At 46.7% G+C, this 20,567-nt stretch overlaps 1 protein-coding gene across 1 annotated transcript in view; it reads right to left on the reverse strand.

Moving 5' to 3' along the window:
- Nucleotides 1–20,557, reverse strand: part of gpr158a (G protein-coupled receptor 158a) — a 74,658-nt gene extending 54,101 nt beyond the window's left edge. Inside the window, exons 1-2 of the mRNA XM_056299738.1 lie at nt 19,698–20,557; nt 10,414–10,519 (exon numbers count right to left, since the gene is read on the reverse strand). Coding sequence (XP_056155713.1) covers nt 10,414–10,519; nt 19,698–20,557 — 966 coding nt within the window. The remainder of the gene's footprint in view (nt 1–10,413; nt 10,520–19,697) is intronic.
- Nucleotides 20,558–20,567: the final 10 nt, after the last annotated feature.

The following is a 20,567-nucleotide window of genomic DNA, read 5'->3' on the forward strand; positions in this document are numbered from 1 at the left end:
ATAAACCGAGCAGATCGGGTGCGTATTCCTTTAAAGCTCGTTCGTTACGCCGCGCTGGTGTCGCCCACAACTGCGGCTGCTCCACCCGGGCACGACAGGCGACACATGCGCGCACACGTGAGAGTGTGGAGCGGCGGAGAGGATCGACGAGCCAGACGGAGAACGGCCTCTCGCACAAAGCTTTCTGACAGCTCCACAGCAGCCTTGAGGTGCAGACGGCCCAAAAAAAGCTCTGCGGCTGATGACACGGAGGTGAGGCTGCTCGCATCCAGAGAGGACAAGGGAGACCATCCTTCAACGACCCGGAGCACCTGCACTCCTCATATGTAAACAGTGTAACCCCCCCCCCCCTTTCTCTTGACTCACACTCTCCATTCAAGCTGAACTTCAGTTTTCCGTGTAAACACACTCAGGTTTATCACATGTGCTGCAAAAGGCACATGCTAATCGGGTTTATCCCTTGGTGCTGCTGGTAACTCCATGCCACCCTCTCAATAGATGCTGATCATCTGCTGGGTGCTGCTGTATGCTCCTCCTGCATGCTCCACCCACGTGTGATGCATGCAGGAGGAAACGTGTGCCTGCTGATTTGAAAATAGTTTGTTTGCCCCCCCCCCTTTTCCTCCCCAAATGTACTTGGAAAACGACCCCACTCTTCCGAGCCGCCCCGGTCGCTGCTCCACCCCCTCTGCCGATCCGAAGAGGGCTGCAGACTACCACATGCCTCCTCCCATACATGTGGAGTCACCAGCCGCTTCTTTTCACCTGACAGTGAGGAGTTTTACTGGGGAGATGTAGCACGTGGGAGGATCACGCTATTCCCCGCAGTCCCCCCCCCCCTCCGAACAGGCGCCCTGACCAACCAGAGGAGGTGCTAGTGCAGCGACCAGGACACATACCCACATCCGGCTTCCCACCCACAGACACGGCCAGTTGTGTGTGTAGGGATGCCTGACCAAGCCGGAGGTAACACGGGGAGTCGAACCGGGATCCCCATGTTGGTAGGCAACGGAATACGCTACCCGGATGTCCATTTTATGGCTACTTTTAATTAGGAGCAGGATATAACCGCCTGGGCCCTTCAGATGACCCCACTACTGCTATATTATTATGTTGCATGAACAAGAAACAGGCTACGACGGAGAAACGCTGCACACCGGAACTGCACGCAGGCACACCTGCGTGCACCAATGTGCCTCGTGAACTACGATGCATAAATGTGTTGTGGTGAATGACCTTTTTTCCACGTGTTTTATCATGGCTGAGTTGCAGACTGCAGCCCAAGCCTTCCATCCAGTTTTCATTTTTCCTGCCAGCGAAACGTGAACACATAGTCCCACCCGTAACGCCGCCGCCGATTAGGAGGGAAGTATTCTTAAAGTGTTCTCCTCAGAATTTGCAAATCAGCTGTAATTCAAATACTGGTATGTTGAACTGTAGCATGGGCTGAGTACAGATGCTTCCCTTCTGTATTCTGAATATTCATCACTGTTACTGTAACCCTGGGGCTTGGCTGCAGGCACAGCGGACGTGCTTTGCTCTAGAATAAAGACCGGGTCTCCCCATCGTCCTTATTGTTAACAAGTCAGTGTTCTTTCGACTTCGATTCTGTATGTGATCACTTATTTTGTGTTGTTTGTGTAATGTATAACACAATACAGGCCTTGTCATCAGCATACCTTTGTACTTCTGTTGTCCTGTGACTGCAAAGCTATGAAAGTGTTGTTTCACCGAGGCTGGTCAGTTAGCATCTCCCTCCTCACGCCTCCGTGCTCGTGGCGTGTGCACAAGTCCTCAAGTACACACTTGAAAACCACGCAATGTTAGTGTTTTTGTTGTGGTACCGGGATTCACTTGGCAGAGTGACGTTACTAGTGGCCCAAAACTCTGCAGTTCATCCTTTAGCTCCTCGGCAAGGCTCCGTTTTTAGAAATCACTGTCGTTCAGATCCACCAGTTTCTCTCTCTCTCTCTCTCTCTCTCTCTCTCTCTCTCTCTCTCTCTCTCTCTCTGTCTGTCCCACCCTATCTTGGTCTATGTATGTGCTGGTCTATGTGTCTCACTGTTTATCTTTCTATTCCTGTCCTCCGTGAGCATGCAGCATGCTGTGCCCATTTCAGATCCGATCTCGTGGGTCCTCGGATCAACGCTACCTCCGCGCTCGTCTCTCCTGCCCTTCCTTCCTTGGCTGAGTCTGTTAGCTTTCTGATTTGGTTGCCGGCGAGCTGCTAAGGCAGGGCAGCGCTGATGCGAGAGCTCGCCCAGGGGGTGGGGGTAGGGAGTGTTGGGGGTGGTTGGTGGGGGGTCTGTGTGTGGAGGTGTTGTTGGGCAGGGGTGTTGCGTATTCAAGTCTTCAAAGCGTTTCCATGTAAATTCCGAGTTCCAACATTATCCACGGAGCCAATTAGCGAGAGACGTTGGTTAAGAAAGGCCCGAACTGACAGAGGCCGGGGGGCAGACGTTAAAACCAGACATGCCTTGTGATCTCTCTTCCCGCTGCATTATGGTCGACAGTACTCAACTATGATTTTTTTTCTAGTATATATATATATATATATATATATATCTCCTAAAACGATGACAAGACCGTGGGAGGCAGTGTCTCAGTTGTGTCCACTTGTGTGGAGAGATTCAGTCATTAACGAGGCAATGAAAGCAACTTGGTGCTAACTGAAGACGATACGGTTAAAAGCTGAGGCCTCTGCTGTTTGTTCTTCTGTATTAGTGAAGGATCACGATTACAGCTACAATATGTAATCATAATGACTAGGTCATTCTCAGTGGAAAGGCAGCGGGTTAAAAAACAAACACATGGGCGTCCAGGTAGCGTAGCACTCTATTCCGTTGCCGACCAACACGGGGCTCGCCGGTTTGAATCCCCGTGTTACCCCCGGCTCGGCCGGGCATCCCTACAGACAATTGGCCGTGTCTGTGGGTGGGAAGCCCGATGTGGGTATGTGTCCTGGTTGCTGCACTAGCGCCCCCTCTGGTCAGTCAGAGACATGTGGTAGTCTGCAGCCCTCCCCGGATCGGCGGAGTGGGTGGAACAGCGACCGGGGTGGCTCGGAGAACGGGGGTGATTGGCCGGATACAATTGGGGAGGAAAAGGGGAGAAAAACAAATCCCAAAAAAAACAGCAACACACATTTCGTCCGGAACCGCAGTGCAACTCGGTTCACTCGACAGGGTTTGGTGGATTACAAGGGTGAACTTACAATTTACAACCCTGCTATGCGTGGCATTGTTTCTAGTTCTGTAGTGTTAAACACCCTTATCAACTCCAATGCATAATCACAGCGTTGGTAAGATCATAGTGGAAAATAAGTAATTACCCTATTTGTGGGCTCGTGGAACATTCTCTAGTGGGGTGCACAGCCGGAAATGTGGTAATTATGGTATCTCACACCATTACGTTCACCCAATTAGCTTCGTCGAGGCCAGCAGATTTAAGGGAGTGTTGCTTGGTGTCAAACTACAGTAGACACGGGTCCCCATTTAAGAAAATTGACCCCCCCCCTCCCCCCATTACTACAACGCCATGTTTCCAACAGAAATTACATTCCCTTGGTGCAAAGGAAGCAGTTATCTATATCCAACGACCAGGGCTGAGGCTGGCGATGAAGAAGTAAGTACCTTTTTTTGGGGGGGGAGGGGGGGGGGTGTTTGTGAATGAGTGTACTGGGAACACTTTAGACAGGAACGCTGTCAGAGATCCAAGCAGATAAACGTTGCTCACTTTTGCTCTACGACTGCATATCTCATTCACAAAGGGGCTTTACCGTTGCTCGGGCACATCAAATAAAACCTGGTGTCAGCAAAGTGTTAAGTTGCATTTCGATTACGGCGTGTCGTTTTGCAGCACCCGGGGTATTTGTACACGACTCCTGAAGGGATCCAAAGGAAACCTTTCATTCCTAAATAAGAGGGAAGAAAGGAGAATATTTCCGGGGAAGATCATAGCTGACGTGCATGGATCATAGGTAAAAAAGGCTGTCTAAGGACATGGAATAACTTTCTCCTTTTCTGTGCCAGCAGGAACAGTTTGATATATTCCAGTATTACGCTGTTTCTGTGGATTAGCGGGCATGGGCAATGTCAACATTTTGAAAGGCAAATATTTTGGATGATGATGGAGGATTACATTTATGTAGCGCTTTATCTAGACACCCGAAGCGCTTCAAATTGAAGGGAGGAAACTCACCTCAACCAATGTGTAGCACTGACCTGGGGGATGCACGGCAGCCATTTTGCACCAGAACGCTCACTCTACATCAGCCTGAGGTGGACAGGGAGGGATCATTGAGCCAATTACACGGGAGGATGAGTAGGTGGCCAGATGGAGACGGCCAGGTTGGGAATTTTGCCAGGACATCAGGGGAGCCCCTACTTTTTATGATAAGTGCCATGGGATCTTTAATGAGCACAGTGAGTCAGGGCCTCGGTTTTAATGTCTCAGCTGGAGGACGGCATCTCCTACAGCAGTGTCCCCATCACTGCACATTGGCATTTTTTAAATAGGACCAGATGGAAGACTGCCCCCTACTGGCCCACCACTTCTGCACTACACCACTTCCAGCAGCAACTCCGTTTTCCCGGGAGGTCTCCCATCCAAGTACTAGCCAAGCCCACGCTTGCTTAGCTTCTGTCATGCAGCAGAACCAGGGTACATGTACCAAGCATTTGGTCCATTTGGCGTCCATGTTCATCACCTGGAGACTTGTGTTTGTGTTCGGTTTTTGAGGAATCTGATGCAAAAAAACCCCAAAAACTTTTAAGCACCTGTGTCATATAATAAGGACATATTTTAATGTGTCAGGGCACATGAAACTACGTTTGATTTCATATTGCGCCGATCATCCACAGCCTTGGTGGAGCAACCTCCCTGCATCGGAAACTGGCGTTTGTGTAGCTGTCAGATAACCGCAGCACGCCACTTCTCTCCCGGTCTTTAAAGGTTATACACGGGTCTCCCCCTAAAAGCATGGTCAACAAAAGGAGGATTAAATTGTTAAATGTGATGTGAGTGATAGTTTCTCCATCGTAGCCTATTTTAATTGTCTTTTCCTGAGGGGCGGGAAGGGTTGTCAGATGCCTCTGAATCGTGAGTTTCATGTAAGAGGGTATTAGTCCGACCACGCTCTGAAAAGCTGAATAAATAAATGGACCACTTCGCTTCGGAAAAAAATCACCGCTGAAATAAAAGCGTAGCTCATTACGGGATCGTCTCAAGACCTCAGAACTTGCTTAGCGAGCAAGCAACATCTTTGAAGATGAAATCAATACGACACTTGAAATATTAATCAAGGAATTTCATCCCGCAATTACTCCTCCAGAGGGTACATGCATACCTTTCAGATTGACCCGTTAATTGAACCTGTCATCTTCCGTTTGTCTCTCTACCTGCCGCTCCGCCAGTCTGCCTATCTATCTGTTGATACGGGCTGTTTATTAGCCACGCCTGCGGGTCAGCCGAACATGTGAATGCTATCATAGCTGCCGATACCACAGTGACCTCCAATTGATCTTGTTAACTGGTTTAGCTGCGCGGCTGTGAGGCGGCCGCAAGTAAAGACTGCAGGGTGAGAAATGAGATATGACATCACAAAAGTCATGCGTCTCACCTCATTTTTTAAGCTTTTAGATTCTGGGAAATGACTATCACATGGTGTGTGTGTGTGTGTGTGTGTGTGTGTGTGTGAGACCACTTGAGAAAGAGAAGTGGGCAAGCGAGAATGAAAGAGAGAGACAAAGAACAACAATGGGTGAGACAGAGGGAGGAGAAGATGAGAGAAACAGAGAGAGACAGAGAGAGATAAACAGCCAGAGAACAAGAGACAGACCGAGAGAGAGACACAGACAGACAGAGAGAGCAAAACAGACAGACAGACAGATACAGAGAGAGAGAAAGAGAGACAGACAGAAACAGACAGAGAGAGACCAAGACAGACAGACAGAGAGAAACCGACAGACAGATACAGAGAGAGAGAGAGAGAGAGAGAGAGAGAGAGAGAGAGAGAGAGCAGGAGGGCAGCAGTAGTTGTTTAACACTGATTGCCTGATTAATTCAGCAGCACAGCACAAGGTACACGGCAGTGAAATCAAAGTGTGATTGAGACGATAGCGGACCGGGCCCGGGACGACCTTGTGAACCAAGGTCAAGATATAGCAGTGATTCAACAGACAGCACTAGCATATGCACTTCAGTTGCTCAACAGTGAGCAGCGTCACAGCGGGGCAAAAAAATAAACCACTCATCTTCTCAAATGTAAAAAAAAAAAAGAAGCACTATCACCATCAATTGTTCCCTGCCATGCTGTGCTGTGGCTAATGTCGCCTTCTCTCCCTTTCACTTTTTTTATTTTTGGGATTTTTTAAAATGTTTTTTTATGTGTTCTGTGTTTGTTGAGGAGGAACGTGGTCTTTGCCTATTAAATGTTGGTTTCGGGGGATTTTTTGGGGGGGTTGGTGGGGGGGGCAACTTCGAAAACTCTGTCTCAATGGCAAATCTAAAGGCTGATAAGTCTGACAGAGGCCGATCTTGCTGGTGAACGAGCTGTGAGAAATTAACGAAGCTTCATTAGGCATATAGATTCACCTGTCTGGGAGTCTACATACTGCATGCATGTAGTATATGTATGCATGATGTGCGTTTTGTGTATTTTGTATGTATGCAAAGTATTTATTTGTGTAGGTACATATCTATCTATGTATCTATATGTATTTATGAATTTGGTTGATTTCTAACAAGTCAACGCCTCAAGCACTTCCGTTTCATAGCAGTACTCAGCAGAAACTCCATGCAGAGCCTGGAGTCCTTGTTGCGGTGGCTGCAGTAATCATTCAGGTTATGTGTCACTGCCTTCATAGGCCCACAGTCCCGCGGGGCACCACCACTTGTTCTGAGCAATAAGCTAATTGATTGAAACATTCATCATCATCCACAGCTACGTATGTCCTTGTGTGAAAGGTGCCCCCTGGGCGTCAAAGTCCAGGACTTTTGAAGATCGTTGAAACACACTAATGGAGGTGCCATTAGTGAGGGATGAAGAGGCAAAAAAGAAAAACAAAAAAAAGAAGAAGAAAGTTAAAAAAAAACAACCTCCTATGATGAGGTCTGCTTGGCAGAACCCCAAGTGGAGATGGCATTTGATGGTGTCCTGTCTGATAGCACACGTATGTGTAGTGTCATTCAACACCTAGCTATATGGTACAGGTCATGGATGATAAAGTTTTACTGTGATCCATCTAATCTGAAGCAAGGATCCTTCATCGTACAGCAGGGGGGAAATTGTTTGGTTTTAGTTAAATGCATGAAATAGTTGGTTCATTGCCAAGTTCATGAAGAAAAAAATTGATTGCCATATATTGTCCTTGGCAGCAATGTGCTACCAGCGGCCAAAGTAGTCTTGATTGATTTCATCTGGCTGGCATATGCAATTTCGTATAATTTCGAGGTGATATATTCACCTCGCCAAAAAAAAACTCCTTTATGAATATCTAACAATAGCCAATTCACCCAATCTATCTGTTTGTGTCTGTCTGTCTATCTATCTATCTATCTATCTATCTATCTATCTATCTAGCTATCTGTATTTCCTTTGCATGGTGCGAGTTGTGTGTATGGGTATGTGCATGAGTATGCCTGTTGGTGACTGTGATGTTGTGATGAAATGACGTGTGACTGTGCTGCAAACCAATTCCCCCATGGGGACAAATGAAGCATCTATCCATCTAAAAGGGACTTTGTGATTTGTTTCTCGAAATCCGTTGCCTGTGAGATAGATAAATAAACATGGACAATATGCACTGAGGTTTGCAAACGATACACACAAGACAAGACGACCAACACACACAAACACACACACACTTTCTGCTTCATTCTCGCTCCCCGCTGAGAGTTTGGGCAACATTTAAAACTGTCTGTGTCTGGTGCCAACACTTGCCGCATAGGAAGAAGAAGAAAGAAAAAAAAGAAGCAGCATTTGGGGAAAATGATTGGCGCAGACACCATGGCCAGTAAATAAAAATAGACTTATTCAAATGGCTTGATCATGTTGGATTTTGAAACGCCATTGCCTGGCTTTTAATAAGTATAGGCTCTCAAAGCTGTTGGGTCATTGCATCCCCCCCGTCAATAGTGTGGACCTAATTTTGCCTCGTCTTCTCCGGCTGTCTGGTGAATCAGTCATCCATAGCATCTGCCTTCATCTGAGTTTAGACTGCTTGCATGCTTGGCTAAGCAAACAGCAGCTTGAAGCCAGATGTGAGGATAGACAAAAGAGCTGTTTAGATGGAAACTACCCCCCTTTTGGTCAAATTCAGCTGAAGGAATTGCATTGCCACAAATGCCGCTTAAAATGAAGTAGAGCATTGGTCTGTTAAGGAGTTTCCCCGCCACCGGATGAGCGGGCCATGCCTTTCAAGAGAGAACGTGTTGTCAAACTAGGACTGCAGTACAGTGCATTTAGCTATAAAATTGGGAGAAATATGCCGGAAATACAGATATATATGCTCCATTTCAGCGAAAAGACATTAAACCAATCTCTATATAAGTAGCCTGATCTGCTGTCAGATTTCCTAGCTCAGTTTAACCACTGATCTACACTAAGTGGAATTTATTGAGGTCTTTTTTTTAATATATCCACATAGCCCGAAAGAAACCCATTAAACAGCATATATTTGTGGATTCAGAGGAAATACCTGCATGAAAAAAAAGCAAGCGGGTAAAATAAAATATATCCCTGTTTGCATATAAAGGGCTCCCACCCATTGCTGTTTAAATGGCATTACCACACAGTGTTGCACAAGGCTTGATCACACTGTGGTCCTGGGCTCGATTCATAGTCCTGTTGGATGGAGGGATAACCATTCCCGCACCACCTCTACTTAAATCCATAGCGCACTTTAAAACAAAGAGGCAAGCTATTATCTATCTAGCTATGTGTAGCTATCTCTCTGCTGAATCAATTTCTCCCTCCCTGTCTCCCATTTATTCATCCGTGCCCGTCTGTCTTGCTGTCCAAATGGCAGGTATGAACATAACGAGGACCAAAGAGAGGCGAGACACCTAACGTGAAGATACGCCGAGCAGCGGAAAGAAGAGGGTTCATCGTTCTACAGTAAGCAAGCCAACTCTCGCACTTATGTGCAAAGTAAGCACACTGGTTTAAGCAAACAACAAGCATTATTTTGCAAAGCCAGAGAAAATCACTACCACACACACACGTGCACGCACACACACACACACTCCAAATATCTCCAGCATCGACTGTCCAGAGAGAGATAGAAGTGCTCAGACAAAGAGAGCGATTAATTATTCAACAAGGCTCACTGCAAACCCATTACATCACATGTATTATGAAGCAGTCTGGTGTCTTCATAATCTATCACTCTTAATGACTGGACTAAAACGACAAGTTGGAGACCTCAGGGCACACAGGGCACCAAAACACTCGCTGCTAGCCAGGCCTCGCCGCTCAACAAAATGAATGAACGCCATGCTGAGCGAAACGGCTACCAAAAAAAAAAAGCCCCGGGAAAGAGTCTTGTTATTCTTACGTAAGTAAACTGTTAGGAAGAAAACTCCCCCATCAGCGAACAAGTGTCGGTGGCCTTTTGTGTAACAGTAAATATATCCAAGACGGCACCCTTTACTGTGGATTATGGTTGTGACAGTGATGCTGGATGGGGTCGAGTAAAGGACACATCCTCATGGGGATCACCACTACATCAGACAACACACGGGATTCCTCTGCTGTGAACTTATCAGGCTAAAGACAAATATTGCAAGCATTACAAATATCGTCATCTTGGCTGCAACTTGTTTTGTACCGAGACGTTGCTGTTACAGCATTTTCCTTGATAAAGCTGGAAAAAAAAACCCACAGCTAATTGTCAACTTTTCCAAACTTTTTCCTGGAGGTGCATTTCAAGGATTTCCTTGAGATAAACGATAGTTTCTAAAAAAAATAAAAAATCAAATCCAGATCCCATCACTTGCCTTAAGATAATGTCACAAGTGGAACCATTCAAGCAAACCAGAAGTTGGCTTTACAAACAATGCAATTCATTAAGGCTCAAAACAAGATTTAATGACGTGTTAAGATGGGGATTTTCTTTCTTTTTCTTTTTTCTTTCTTCCGTCGTGTATGAAGGAGTATAGGAATCCATAGTCGCTGAGTAAATTACGCCCCAGTTTTCCACTCATCTAGGAAGTGGACACTGGTTGTAATAACATCATTAAACAAGAATCACACCGCCGTCCATTTGTCATGTGATATACCGACTCATGGCTCCCCCCCCCCCCCCCCATTTAATGCTTCCCCGGTTCCGTGACTGAACGCATGTAGGGTGCTGTGCAGTTTTATGGAGCGAATCAATTGCCTGTCCGGTCAGCGCGTCCGACAGAACTCACCTCCATCGTGGTCAGGTTGCATCGATGGGTTCCAGCAAACCAGCCGTCAGTGGAGCATTGGTCGATATCAACATCCTGTAGATTAATGTCTACTCGCACCACACCCCTGGAAGAGAGAAAGTCCTGTTGATGAATGATGGCATTCCTTCTAAAGGAGATATCCATTGTTTTGAGAAATAATCATAATGATAATAATAATAAAAGTGGCAGCTAATCTCCAAATTAAGCAGAACTATGCTGCTTTTTAAGGGCGGTAGCTAGCTGTACTTCACGGTTCTCGAACACATTCACGCAGCGTAAACCCCATTACTGTCGAAATACTGAATGATTAAAGAAAATCTGGAATCTGTTTGTATATTTGTGTATTTCACTTCTCTTCACAAACAAGTGATAAATGAATGGGATGTAGCAGCTAATAGCTAGTAGCTAATGCAGCAGTGAGTTAGCTTTATATTAGCCTTACCCTCTCAGACTGAGTTTGTTAAATTAAGTGCTTATAACTTGTAATAACAAATAACTGGCATCTTCAGACAAATACAGGGAAACAAAGTCGATCATTTATCAAATCCACCAATGAAGGATATTTCGCATGTTATTAACACTAACAACAATTGCTAGCACCCTAAATACTCACCCATCGTAGGCTCAACAATACTTTCAAATGTACAGTATTTTAGGTCAGTATAGTAATTCGGTAGTACAGGCTTAACTGGTTTATTTTAGGATGGTTTGAACTGGACAACTCTCAAATGTACAGCACATAAACGTTGATCTGATATTAACATCTCTCCGTGGACAATGATTTGGTAGCTGACATCTGAATATGCACTCATTGAATGTTTGTTTGATGCTGAAATCCACTCTGGTTTCGCTGTAAAAAAATAACCGACATGACGTAGAAAATGTTGCCCATCTTCTTCCACCACCCAACACTGCGGTCGTTTCTAACATTGGACAGAGTGTCGCTCACCACCGACTCGGGCTGTATGACCCACAAAACACGTTACAGTTTATCAGTTCATTTTCAGGGAGGATTTTTTTTTTTGTTGCTTTAAGCTGTACAAGCTTCTGCAAGTGGCGACGAGGTAGTGAGCCCTCAATAAGAGTAGTTATGATTTGTATTATTAATGTATTTTGCCCCCGGTGCCACTTTGCTTAACAACGCTCCCTCCTCTCGCAGCCCTTAATCAATAATGGAGAACAATTAATACCCGGTATATGTTGAAAATGAACAACCCTCTTCACACCTCCCTCTGCTACAAGCCACACCTCAAAGAGGTGGATCGTCTCCTTATAGTTTCGAAGAGTGAATAAGTGCAAGATATTGACTTTTACAAGTTTTCTTGTTGCAAGTACTGTTCTGTCCTGGCTTTTAATCACTATAGGCTCTCAAACTACATTTACTATGGATATGGCACAGTACCAGCACCCTTTAATGTGTCATCAAATTACTTACTGAGAAGCTATGCACGTTGCTTGCCAATTATCAGTGCAACCCTGAAATTGGCCCAGTATCATAAATATATTTGGGTGCCTAGTAAACATATCTGAGGCACACCAGCACCAAACCAAACTGTGCATGAATCACATGAGAGCATATGTACCATATGGCACCGACACAAGTAGAGCAGTTGCACACTTGCTTGGTGGAAATAGGAAATTCATGAAAAGACTTTTGAGTATTTTGAGACGTTTTTGTTTTTCTTTATTTTGAGATACTTTGTTGATCCCCATGGGGAAACTATGCTCTGCATTTAACCCATCATAGCTGTGTAGCTAGGAGCAGGGGGCAGCCGCTGTGCAGCGCCCGGGGACCAACTCCAGTTTGTCTTGCCATGCCTCGGTCAAAGGCACAGACAGGAGTATTAACCCTAACATACATGTCTTTTTGATGTTGGGGGAAAACCAGAGCACTTGTAGAAAACCCACCACAGACACGGGGAGAACATTCAAACTCCACACAGCGGACGACCTGGGATGACCCCAAGGTTGGACAACCCCGGGGTTTGAACCCAGGACCTTCTTGCTGTGAGGCGACAGCGCTAACCACTGCGCCATCATGCTGCCGGTGATGTCATGTCATGTCACAGTCTGCCGTGCTGTCACCTACCACAGTGTGCCTGGTTGTAATCCAGGTACAGGTGTTGTGACAAGCTTTGTCTCTGTCTGAGAGCTGCGTGATTATTGCAGATCAGGAAAAAGAACTTTTCTCAACTGCTAATTATGAACACAGTTATTTGACGGCAGGTGCCATTCTCTAAACGTTTAACATCCTTGCGACGATAATAGCTTAATATTCTTTACAATGTGTGGAAAAGACCATAAACAAATATACCGTCATTAATTCCAAATTAATTACCAATATTTGCTCCCCCTTGCTCGCTCTGTCTCTTTTTGCACACCTCATAATATACATATAAACACACACACACGTACAAAATGCACACAATGACAGAACAAATGCACGTACACATGAATATTGCTGACGTGGCATGTTCTCCAGGTGTGTGGGGGAACTGGTTTATTTAACCGGGCTCCCAGTGGACACATGGCGAGTAGAAAACTCCCTTTGCCCGCACTGCTGATATTAATAACTGCCGCTACAGTGTTGCCTTGGGGCTAACTGACCTCCATGTATTTCATTGCACTGTTGGCTGCTTAGCTAAAGAACTGCCTCTGTTTCAGTCCCTGTGTTATGTAACAAGGTTGGGGACACTCAACCATACGGCTCTTTGTATGATGGCCATCCACACACACACACACAAAGCACGTAGGGCCGGTTATTTATCACATAGAATTCATTCAGTCAAAATGTCCATGACGTCTGCCTCTGAAGCATTTGGAGGATGCTGGGGTCGAGCCTGTGAAGCATGGGGAACCCATACATGAACATATTGTCTGCTCTCCCACTAAACCCACCTCATTTTTCTCCCACTACCAACTCCCCAGGGAATCTTTAGCATCCTTGCTAGAGTAAACATATGGCACATAAAACGAGGCTTGTAGAGGAAAACGCATGTGTAGCCCGTCATCTGAGGTGTCCGCGAGCGCGAGACTCCGATTCAAACAGAATTGATGAGTGAACGCATACGGCACAAAGCACGTGGCATAAATGTGAGCGCACGGCGGTGCATCGTGGCGGCCGCCAGATCCTCCCATACAAAGAGACGAGGATTATCACACGGAGCAAGATACGGTGGTGCCCCAGGAAACAGAGAGCTCGCTCTCTCTCTTTTCATCCTCCATTCTTTGCAGGTCTAAAGGCCATGTCAGAAAAAGGGGGGAGCGTTCCACTGACCAGGGCCCTGCCCTTTCCGATGGACCAGCCAGACACACACAGCCTTACTAATGTTATTCCCACAGCGTTATCAAATTGGCTGACATAACCCCGTCCTCCCTGTAGATATATCAACGCAAATTCTTTGGACCTACAAACTGATATCCATCAAAACATTCTTGCAACTAAGGCCCCCGAGTGTGCTCTATTTGTTACATATGGATCATGAATGTTGGACCTAGTATATCCGTTTTGCTGTGCAGTATGTCTTCATTCATACTCAGAAAATGGTCTCTGAGAATGATTAGTCCATTCAGCCACCTATATGCATTACAGAGAGCTGTGCTATAGTCTGAATTCTGCTTTAGCAGGAAACTGAGAAGACCTTTGAAAATTCTGTAAGGACTAAAATATTCTGTCGTCATTAACAGTCTTTTCATTTCTTCAATACAATGTTGTGAAAAAAATATACCTGGGCATCCGGGTAGCATAGCGGTCTATTCCGTTGCCTACCAACACGGGGATCACCGGTTCGAATCCCCGCGTTACCTCAGGCTTGGTCGGGCGTCCCTACAGACACAATTGGCCGTGTCTGCAGGTGGGAAGCCGGATGTGGGTATGTGTCCTGGTTGCTTCACTAGCGCCTCCTCTGGTCAGTCGGGGCGCCTGTCTGGGGGGAGGGGGAACTGGGGGTAATAGCGTGATCCTCCCATGCACTACAACCCCCTGGCGAAACTCCTCACTGTCAGGTGAAAAGAAGCGGCTGGCAACTCCACATGTATCGGAGGAGACATGTGGTAGTCTGCAGCCCTCCCCGGATCGGCAGAGGGGGTGGAGCATCGACCGGGGCGGCTCTGAAGAGTGGGGTAATTGGCCAGATACAGTTGGGGAGAAAAAGGGGTAAAAAATCACACCAAAAAAAAAAAATATATATATATATATGTCAAGTAAATTCTTTATGAGACAGTACAAACCTGTTTCATGCCATAAGCAATCCATTGATTGCATATTGCATGATTGCTTATTGATTGCTTATTGCATGCTTATCCATTTATTGATTGCTTATTGCATGCTTATCCATTTATTGGTTGCTTATGGCATGAAACAGGTTTGTACTGTCTCATAAAGAATTTGCTTGACTCACTGGATTATTTTGCTCCTTATTTGTTGAGCACTTTCCCTACCATATAGTATATATTCTGTCATTGTTAATAGCCTTTCCATTTCTTCAATATGATGTGGTGAAAAAAAGGATACCTCAGTGAAGGGACTATACTTAGTTCCAGATAAAACACGGAATAATGCTGTGCTGTGGACGGCCATTTAAAGGTATTGCACGAAAGTGGACCGCTGTGGTGTGACGTCACAGGAGTGATGTAAACAAGGTGGAATGTAGATGGAGGGTGACGGGAAGTTACCGTGACACATCCACTGGTCCAGAAGGGCTGTGCACTTAGATGGACTTGCGTGCACATTTTCACCCTTTGCATCTAGCTTGACCAAAAAAAGAAGAAAAAAATAACACACAGCCACCCTTTTTGGAGAGCATATTTTATGCATTATGTCACAGAATGATCGCAATGCCAGAATTTTGTGACCCTCCCAAGGAAAATGTCTCTGATGTAATGGAAATGCATTAAGCTGACAGGCCAAGCAGAAGCCGATGTGAGTCTAGCCACTGGGCAGGATGCTGTCCGCCGCCTCCATGTGACCTGTGTCGCTTTATTGAGTTCTGTCTCCGGTCGTCGAAACCAGATGAATCCGCCCATGGTGACTCTGCTGTCAGAGAAAGCGTATGACGCCATTTTTCTTGAGACTTGGCAAACTGTCACAGCACTGAACCCCGGTCACTCTTGTCACTGTGAGCCATCTTCAGAAAAACAGAGAATTGTTCAGTAATTTGACCTATTGGATATCCGCACATCCAGATGTGACAAGTGAGGGGATGAACTGTTTGGTCTGGCTGGTGACAGGTGACATCGCTACTGAATAATTCCTCTCTGCTTCTGGGTGGAAACATGGAAACCCCTGTGCAAAAATACCCTGATATCGGATAGAAATCCGTGCTTCGAGGGCTAAACATGTCCGCCTCAGACCGCGTCCTCATGCAGAGTTCCTTTACAGCTTTTAATAATCCCTAATTTTTCTCAACCTAATCCTTTTTTTTCCCTCTGGATTTGAAGGGCAATATGAAAACTAATCATGCTCTGAAGACACTACATAAAGCGAAGATAGGTGACAGCAAAATATTTCACAATAAGTTGAAATGGATGATTGAATAACACTACCAAAAGAGGTTTTTATATACGTACTGGTACTCGATGACAATTTTCACACTATGTTTTCTAGAGTTCCCTCAAATTGCAAAACTTTTCCAGACCTGGCTACTCATAAAATTTCCCAGACTTTCTGAATAATGTCCCCTCTATCATGCAGATTATTAAGGGATAAACCTACAGTAAGGCTAAAACCTAATTTGAATCTTTGGAGGGGCATCCACGCTGCATTAGCAGCTGGTTTAGCAACAAAATCACAACTCAACTATCAGAATCATCTCCGACATTAGCCTTATCGTCAGTCATATAATCACGAGTACATGTCTTTACCGTATCACTGTTTTTAGTCCAAGGGGTCAGAACAGTTGGTTTCCTTGTCACACTGACATTAACTGGCTGAAGACTGCATATTGACAGGCTACCTCGCTGAGCTAATGACGTCAATAGGGGGGGAAGGAACACCTCGGGGATCCTTAGCCCCCTGCAAACTTCAGATTATGCTCAGAAAAAAAACAAAAGAGTAAAAAAGTAAAGGGAAAAACCTTCCAGCAGCATCTCAGTTCAAGTGCAAAGAGAATTTTAAGGATTCATACAACCTACCTGGAGCAAGGAACAGGGCAGTTGTGAACGGCTAAATCTGCCATGCCGTAAACTTGCGCTCCTAATATCTCGTACTACAGCTGCCAGATGCAAACTTCTTTTCCTCTACCCCCCCTACTCCCCTACCCCCCTACCCCCCGCTTCAAGTCTGATCTACGTTCAGCAGCGCGTCGTTGCATTTAGCTCTGGGCTTTGTGGGGTTCCCCCTCCCTATCTGGCTCCTGGAAGGTGTCCATCTCAGCAGATGCTGTCGGCACCTCCCTGTGGATCAAGGCCTCCCACTCGGAGAGATGGCTGGGTGTCCCACAGCATTCGGGCTGTCCAAATATGAGCTGCTTCTACTGCAAAATTAGGAAGCCGAGCCAAGCCGAGACGAGGAGGACTCTGCCATCTAATTACAGCCCATTTGGCCTTTGGAGAAATACTCTTAAAGGAGGGATTTTTTTTTCTCCTTCCATTTTGCATTTGGTTGAACTTTTAGGTACTTTCAATTAGGCTTTTCATTTGCTCTTGTGACTTCCTGAGTTTCAGCCTCAAAGCAATTAAGGTCTTTGTTGTGCAAGGCCAGTGAGTTTGAACTCTGGTGCGTCTCCTTCCAGCACAGCTGATCCTCTCAGCCCCTGTCTTCATCCACCACTGCCTCTCTATCCCTTTTTTTCCCTCTCTCCCCTTTCTTTTTAGCTATTCTTTCTTTGTGTGCATGCTCAAGCAGGTTCATCCACATACTAGAGTGTGTGCATTTGTGTGCGTGTATGTTTTGTGCATGTGTGTGTGTGTGTGTGTGGAGGGTTAGGGTTATCTGCCAATTAGGACTGCACCTATCCTCTTGAAGAATGTCTCAGACTCCAATAGATGTGTCTGCACAATCACCCCCTCACACACAAGCACATACGCAGGTGAAAACACACACGCGTGTGTGTGCGTGTGTGTGCACAGACGTACACGCACGCACACACACACACACACACACACACACACACATACACAGAGCTGAGCTGTTTCCCCTGTGACTGTGATGCAGTCAGAGAGAGAGAGAGGGGGAGAGAAAGCGAGGGAGGGAAAGGGAGAGAAGGTGAAGTGTGATTTCTTACACCTCCGCTGAAACAACAGGTCGGTCTACGACGAACACATGTCCGTACACCGCCGTTGCGAGAAGTAACACGGGAATAATGAGGATTACTGTTCACACTTGTGTAGCTGACAAATAAAATGGAGCAGTGGGATAACAGCTCGAGACCAAAAAAAAAAAAAAACCGACAAGCACAATAGGTGCGTGTTCTCACTAGGCTGACCCGGGGCTCCGGAAATCGGACCCGAAACAGAGTCGATGCCTCTCACCCTGCCTCGCAAGGAACAGGCAACCTCGTCGGCACCGTAAACAGGAACTGAGTGAAGCATTAAAAGGGTGGAATCAAGATGGCCCATGCAGGGTTGTTGTTCTACATCTTTCATTATTAATTCATTGTTGTATTGATTGGGTATTCATCTGAAGGGGAGATGGAGGAGAGCCGATGCCTGAGGTACATTAGCCAGCACCGGCCAGCATCTCCCCTGGCCTCCCCGCCACTTCTTCGGCTGCCTGCGATAAGTCAAAAAATATGGCGAGATGGCGGCTGCTTGGCGACAGGCCTTTGAGTGATGGCCGTCAAGCAAACCAAGTAAGGTGCCTAACCGAACAAACGTGCGGCAGAAGAAAATAATTTACGGTGGTTATCAAGAGGGTCTTATCAACCGAGAAACAAAGTGTGACGGTACTGATGTGCTCTTATTACTGCCATCAGGCGTGAAATGAACCCGCCAGAGCTTCAGCTCTTACCCTGTGTGGGTAACAATCAGGGGTCTAATGGCGTCGTTCATCGTTTTTTTTTTTAACTGTTATGCACTTTATTAAAGCAAAGCCCTCTGAGCGTGTCGTCACCACTGAGGGCTATACTGATCAACCTGACCCGACTGCAAGCAAGGCGTCTCACGGGGTCACTCTGTAAGCACTGTAAACAGCACATACGCCCGCCCACGCACCTCACACCACTGATCTTATGCACCGAGAGCTCAAAGGAAACGTGGCAAAATGCACCACGACACCTTCGCTCAACTCGGGACGCTGCTTCTGCGAGCTTCCGAGCGCTAACGAAGCAAACGAATATAGGCACGACGGAGAGATCTGCGGGCTGTGCAGCCACCTCCGTTTGCTGAGATGCTGCTGTGGAACTCGAGTGCACTTGGCTTCCACTGAACAGTTGAGAAGGCCACTTTTAGAGGGCGTCCATAAGCATCAGTGCATGGGGACACTCAATTTATTTTGGTCTGTGACAAAAAAGGGGCCAGCATTATGCAGCATATCGGCTCCAACTGATTTGAAATCCATGCCTTCCTGTGAGCTGCTAGAGTGTATCAATTAAAGATTCATTGAACGCAGTGCACACAACTAGCGATCCGGATTAAATATTCATAATGAAGATGTCGGTCAGAATCCTATGGAGCCTTAAACACCGTAGTAGGCCTCTTCCACTGCATACTGGCACTATACCGTTGCATACATGGTAAGCTGCAGAGGAGGTGGGTCTCGGCGCAGGTTTCGCAACTAATAAATCAGAACACCGCAAATATGAATACATTCAAACACACAAGTAAATTTTCTCATTTTGGCTAAACGCTAATGGGGCATTGTTGAAACTGTGCACCCCTCATCTGGATGCTTCTAAACCTATTACGAGGTAATAGGTTTACAATTGAATCAAGCATTCAAACGTGGGACATGTGCACGCGCTCACACACACACACACACACACACACACACACACACACACACACACACACACACACACAAGAACACTTCCTGGCTGAGTGGTAATGTGGAGGTTTTTGAGTCTGGAGAAATTAATTAGGCCTAACCAGAGGTTTTTATTGAGTTAACATCAGTGGTAAAATTTAGCACCCTCAGCACCTGACTTGGCGCTTGTTGCAAGGGAGCACCCCTGGACTAAATAAGGAGAGGCAGCCAGTGTGAACCTATGGACAGCAGGTGTAGGCCTACATGTGTGGAAAAGACCAGTAGGGCCTACGGTGCCATTAGAGATAACATATAATTTCGAGTCATGACTTGGCCCCACGTCATGTACCTATCGACTTACCTGAAACCTGGTGCCAGGTTGGGTTTGAGGCCATAGAAGCCGGCGGATAAGGTCAAAAGCCAACGCGGAAGGAAATTCCCATTCTGACATTCCAGGTATGGGGCAGACCATTTGATGTGCGTTTTGTCCGGGATGAAACTCTCCCCTCTTTGTATGGAGTTGTCAACCGACTGAAAGTCTTGACTCAGCACCCTCCTGTGGAAACGGGGTTCCTTTCTGTCCTTGACCTCGTGGTACCACTCTGTCTCCACGGTGCGGTTTTTCAGGTGGTCGTGGGCCACGCCGGAGAGGTCTTGGAGAACTATCTCTCCGCCGGCTCTGGTCGCCTGGAGGAGCACCGAGGGCCCGGCGGCCACCGGCTCGGTGATGAATGTGACAACTGCCCGGTGAATCTTGGGGTCTCCCTCCAGTATACTCCTGACGAGGGCGTGATACCACTCGATGTCTCGCCTGAGACTCTCCTCCCTGGACCTGTTGGCTTGCAGTATCATGTTCAGGAAGTTTGTGGCGTGCACGACCGTGTCGAGCACGCCGTTCATGGAATGATGCGGGGTGGCGTGTGACCTTCCCCGCAGAGAGGCGAGCTCGTATCTTCGCGAGCAGTTGGCGTTTCTCAGCATGGCCGAGTCCCCCGTGTGCAGGAACGCCGTGACGACCCTCGGGAGATGCTCCCCTATTTTCTGCGCCTCGCTCGGGAGAGGGAACGCGCGGAGATGCGCCGGCCACCGACGTGTTTGACTGGTGTCGAACTGCTGCTGCGATCCCGTCTCCCCGCCGTGCGACGGCCACCGGGCAGATCCGGGACTCGATCCGAGGACCATTCCCACTTGCAGCAGTAACGTTAACCGGAAAACAGCCATCTCTTCTCAG

Source organism: Lampris incognitus, chromosome 19, assembly GCF_029633865.1.
Source record: "Lampris incognitus isolate fLamInc1 chromosome 19, fLamInc1.hap2, whole genome shotgun sequence".
Taxonomy (NCBI): Eukaryota; Metazoa; Chordata; class Actinopteri; order Lampriformes; family Lampridae; genus Lampris; species Lampris incognitus.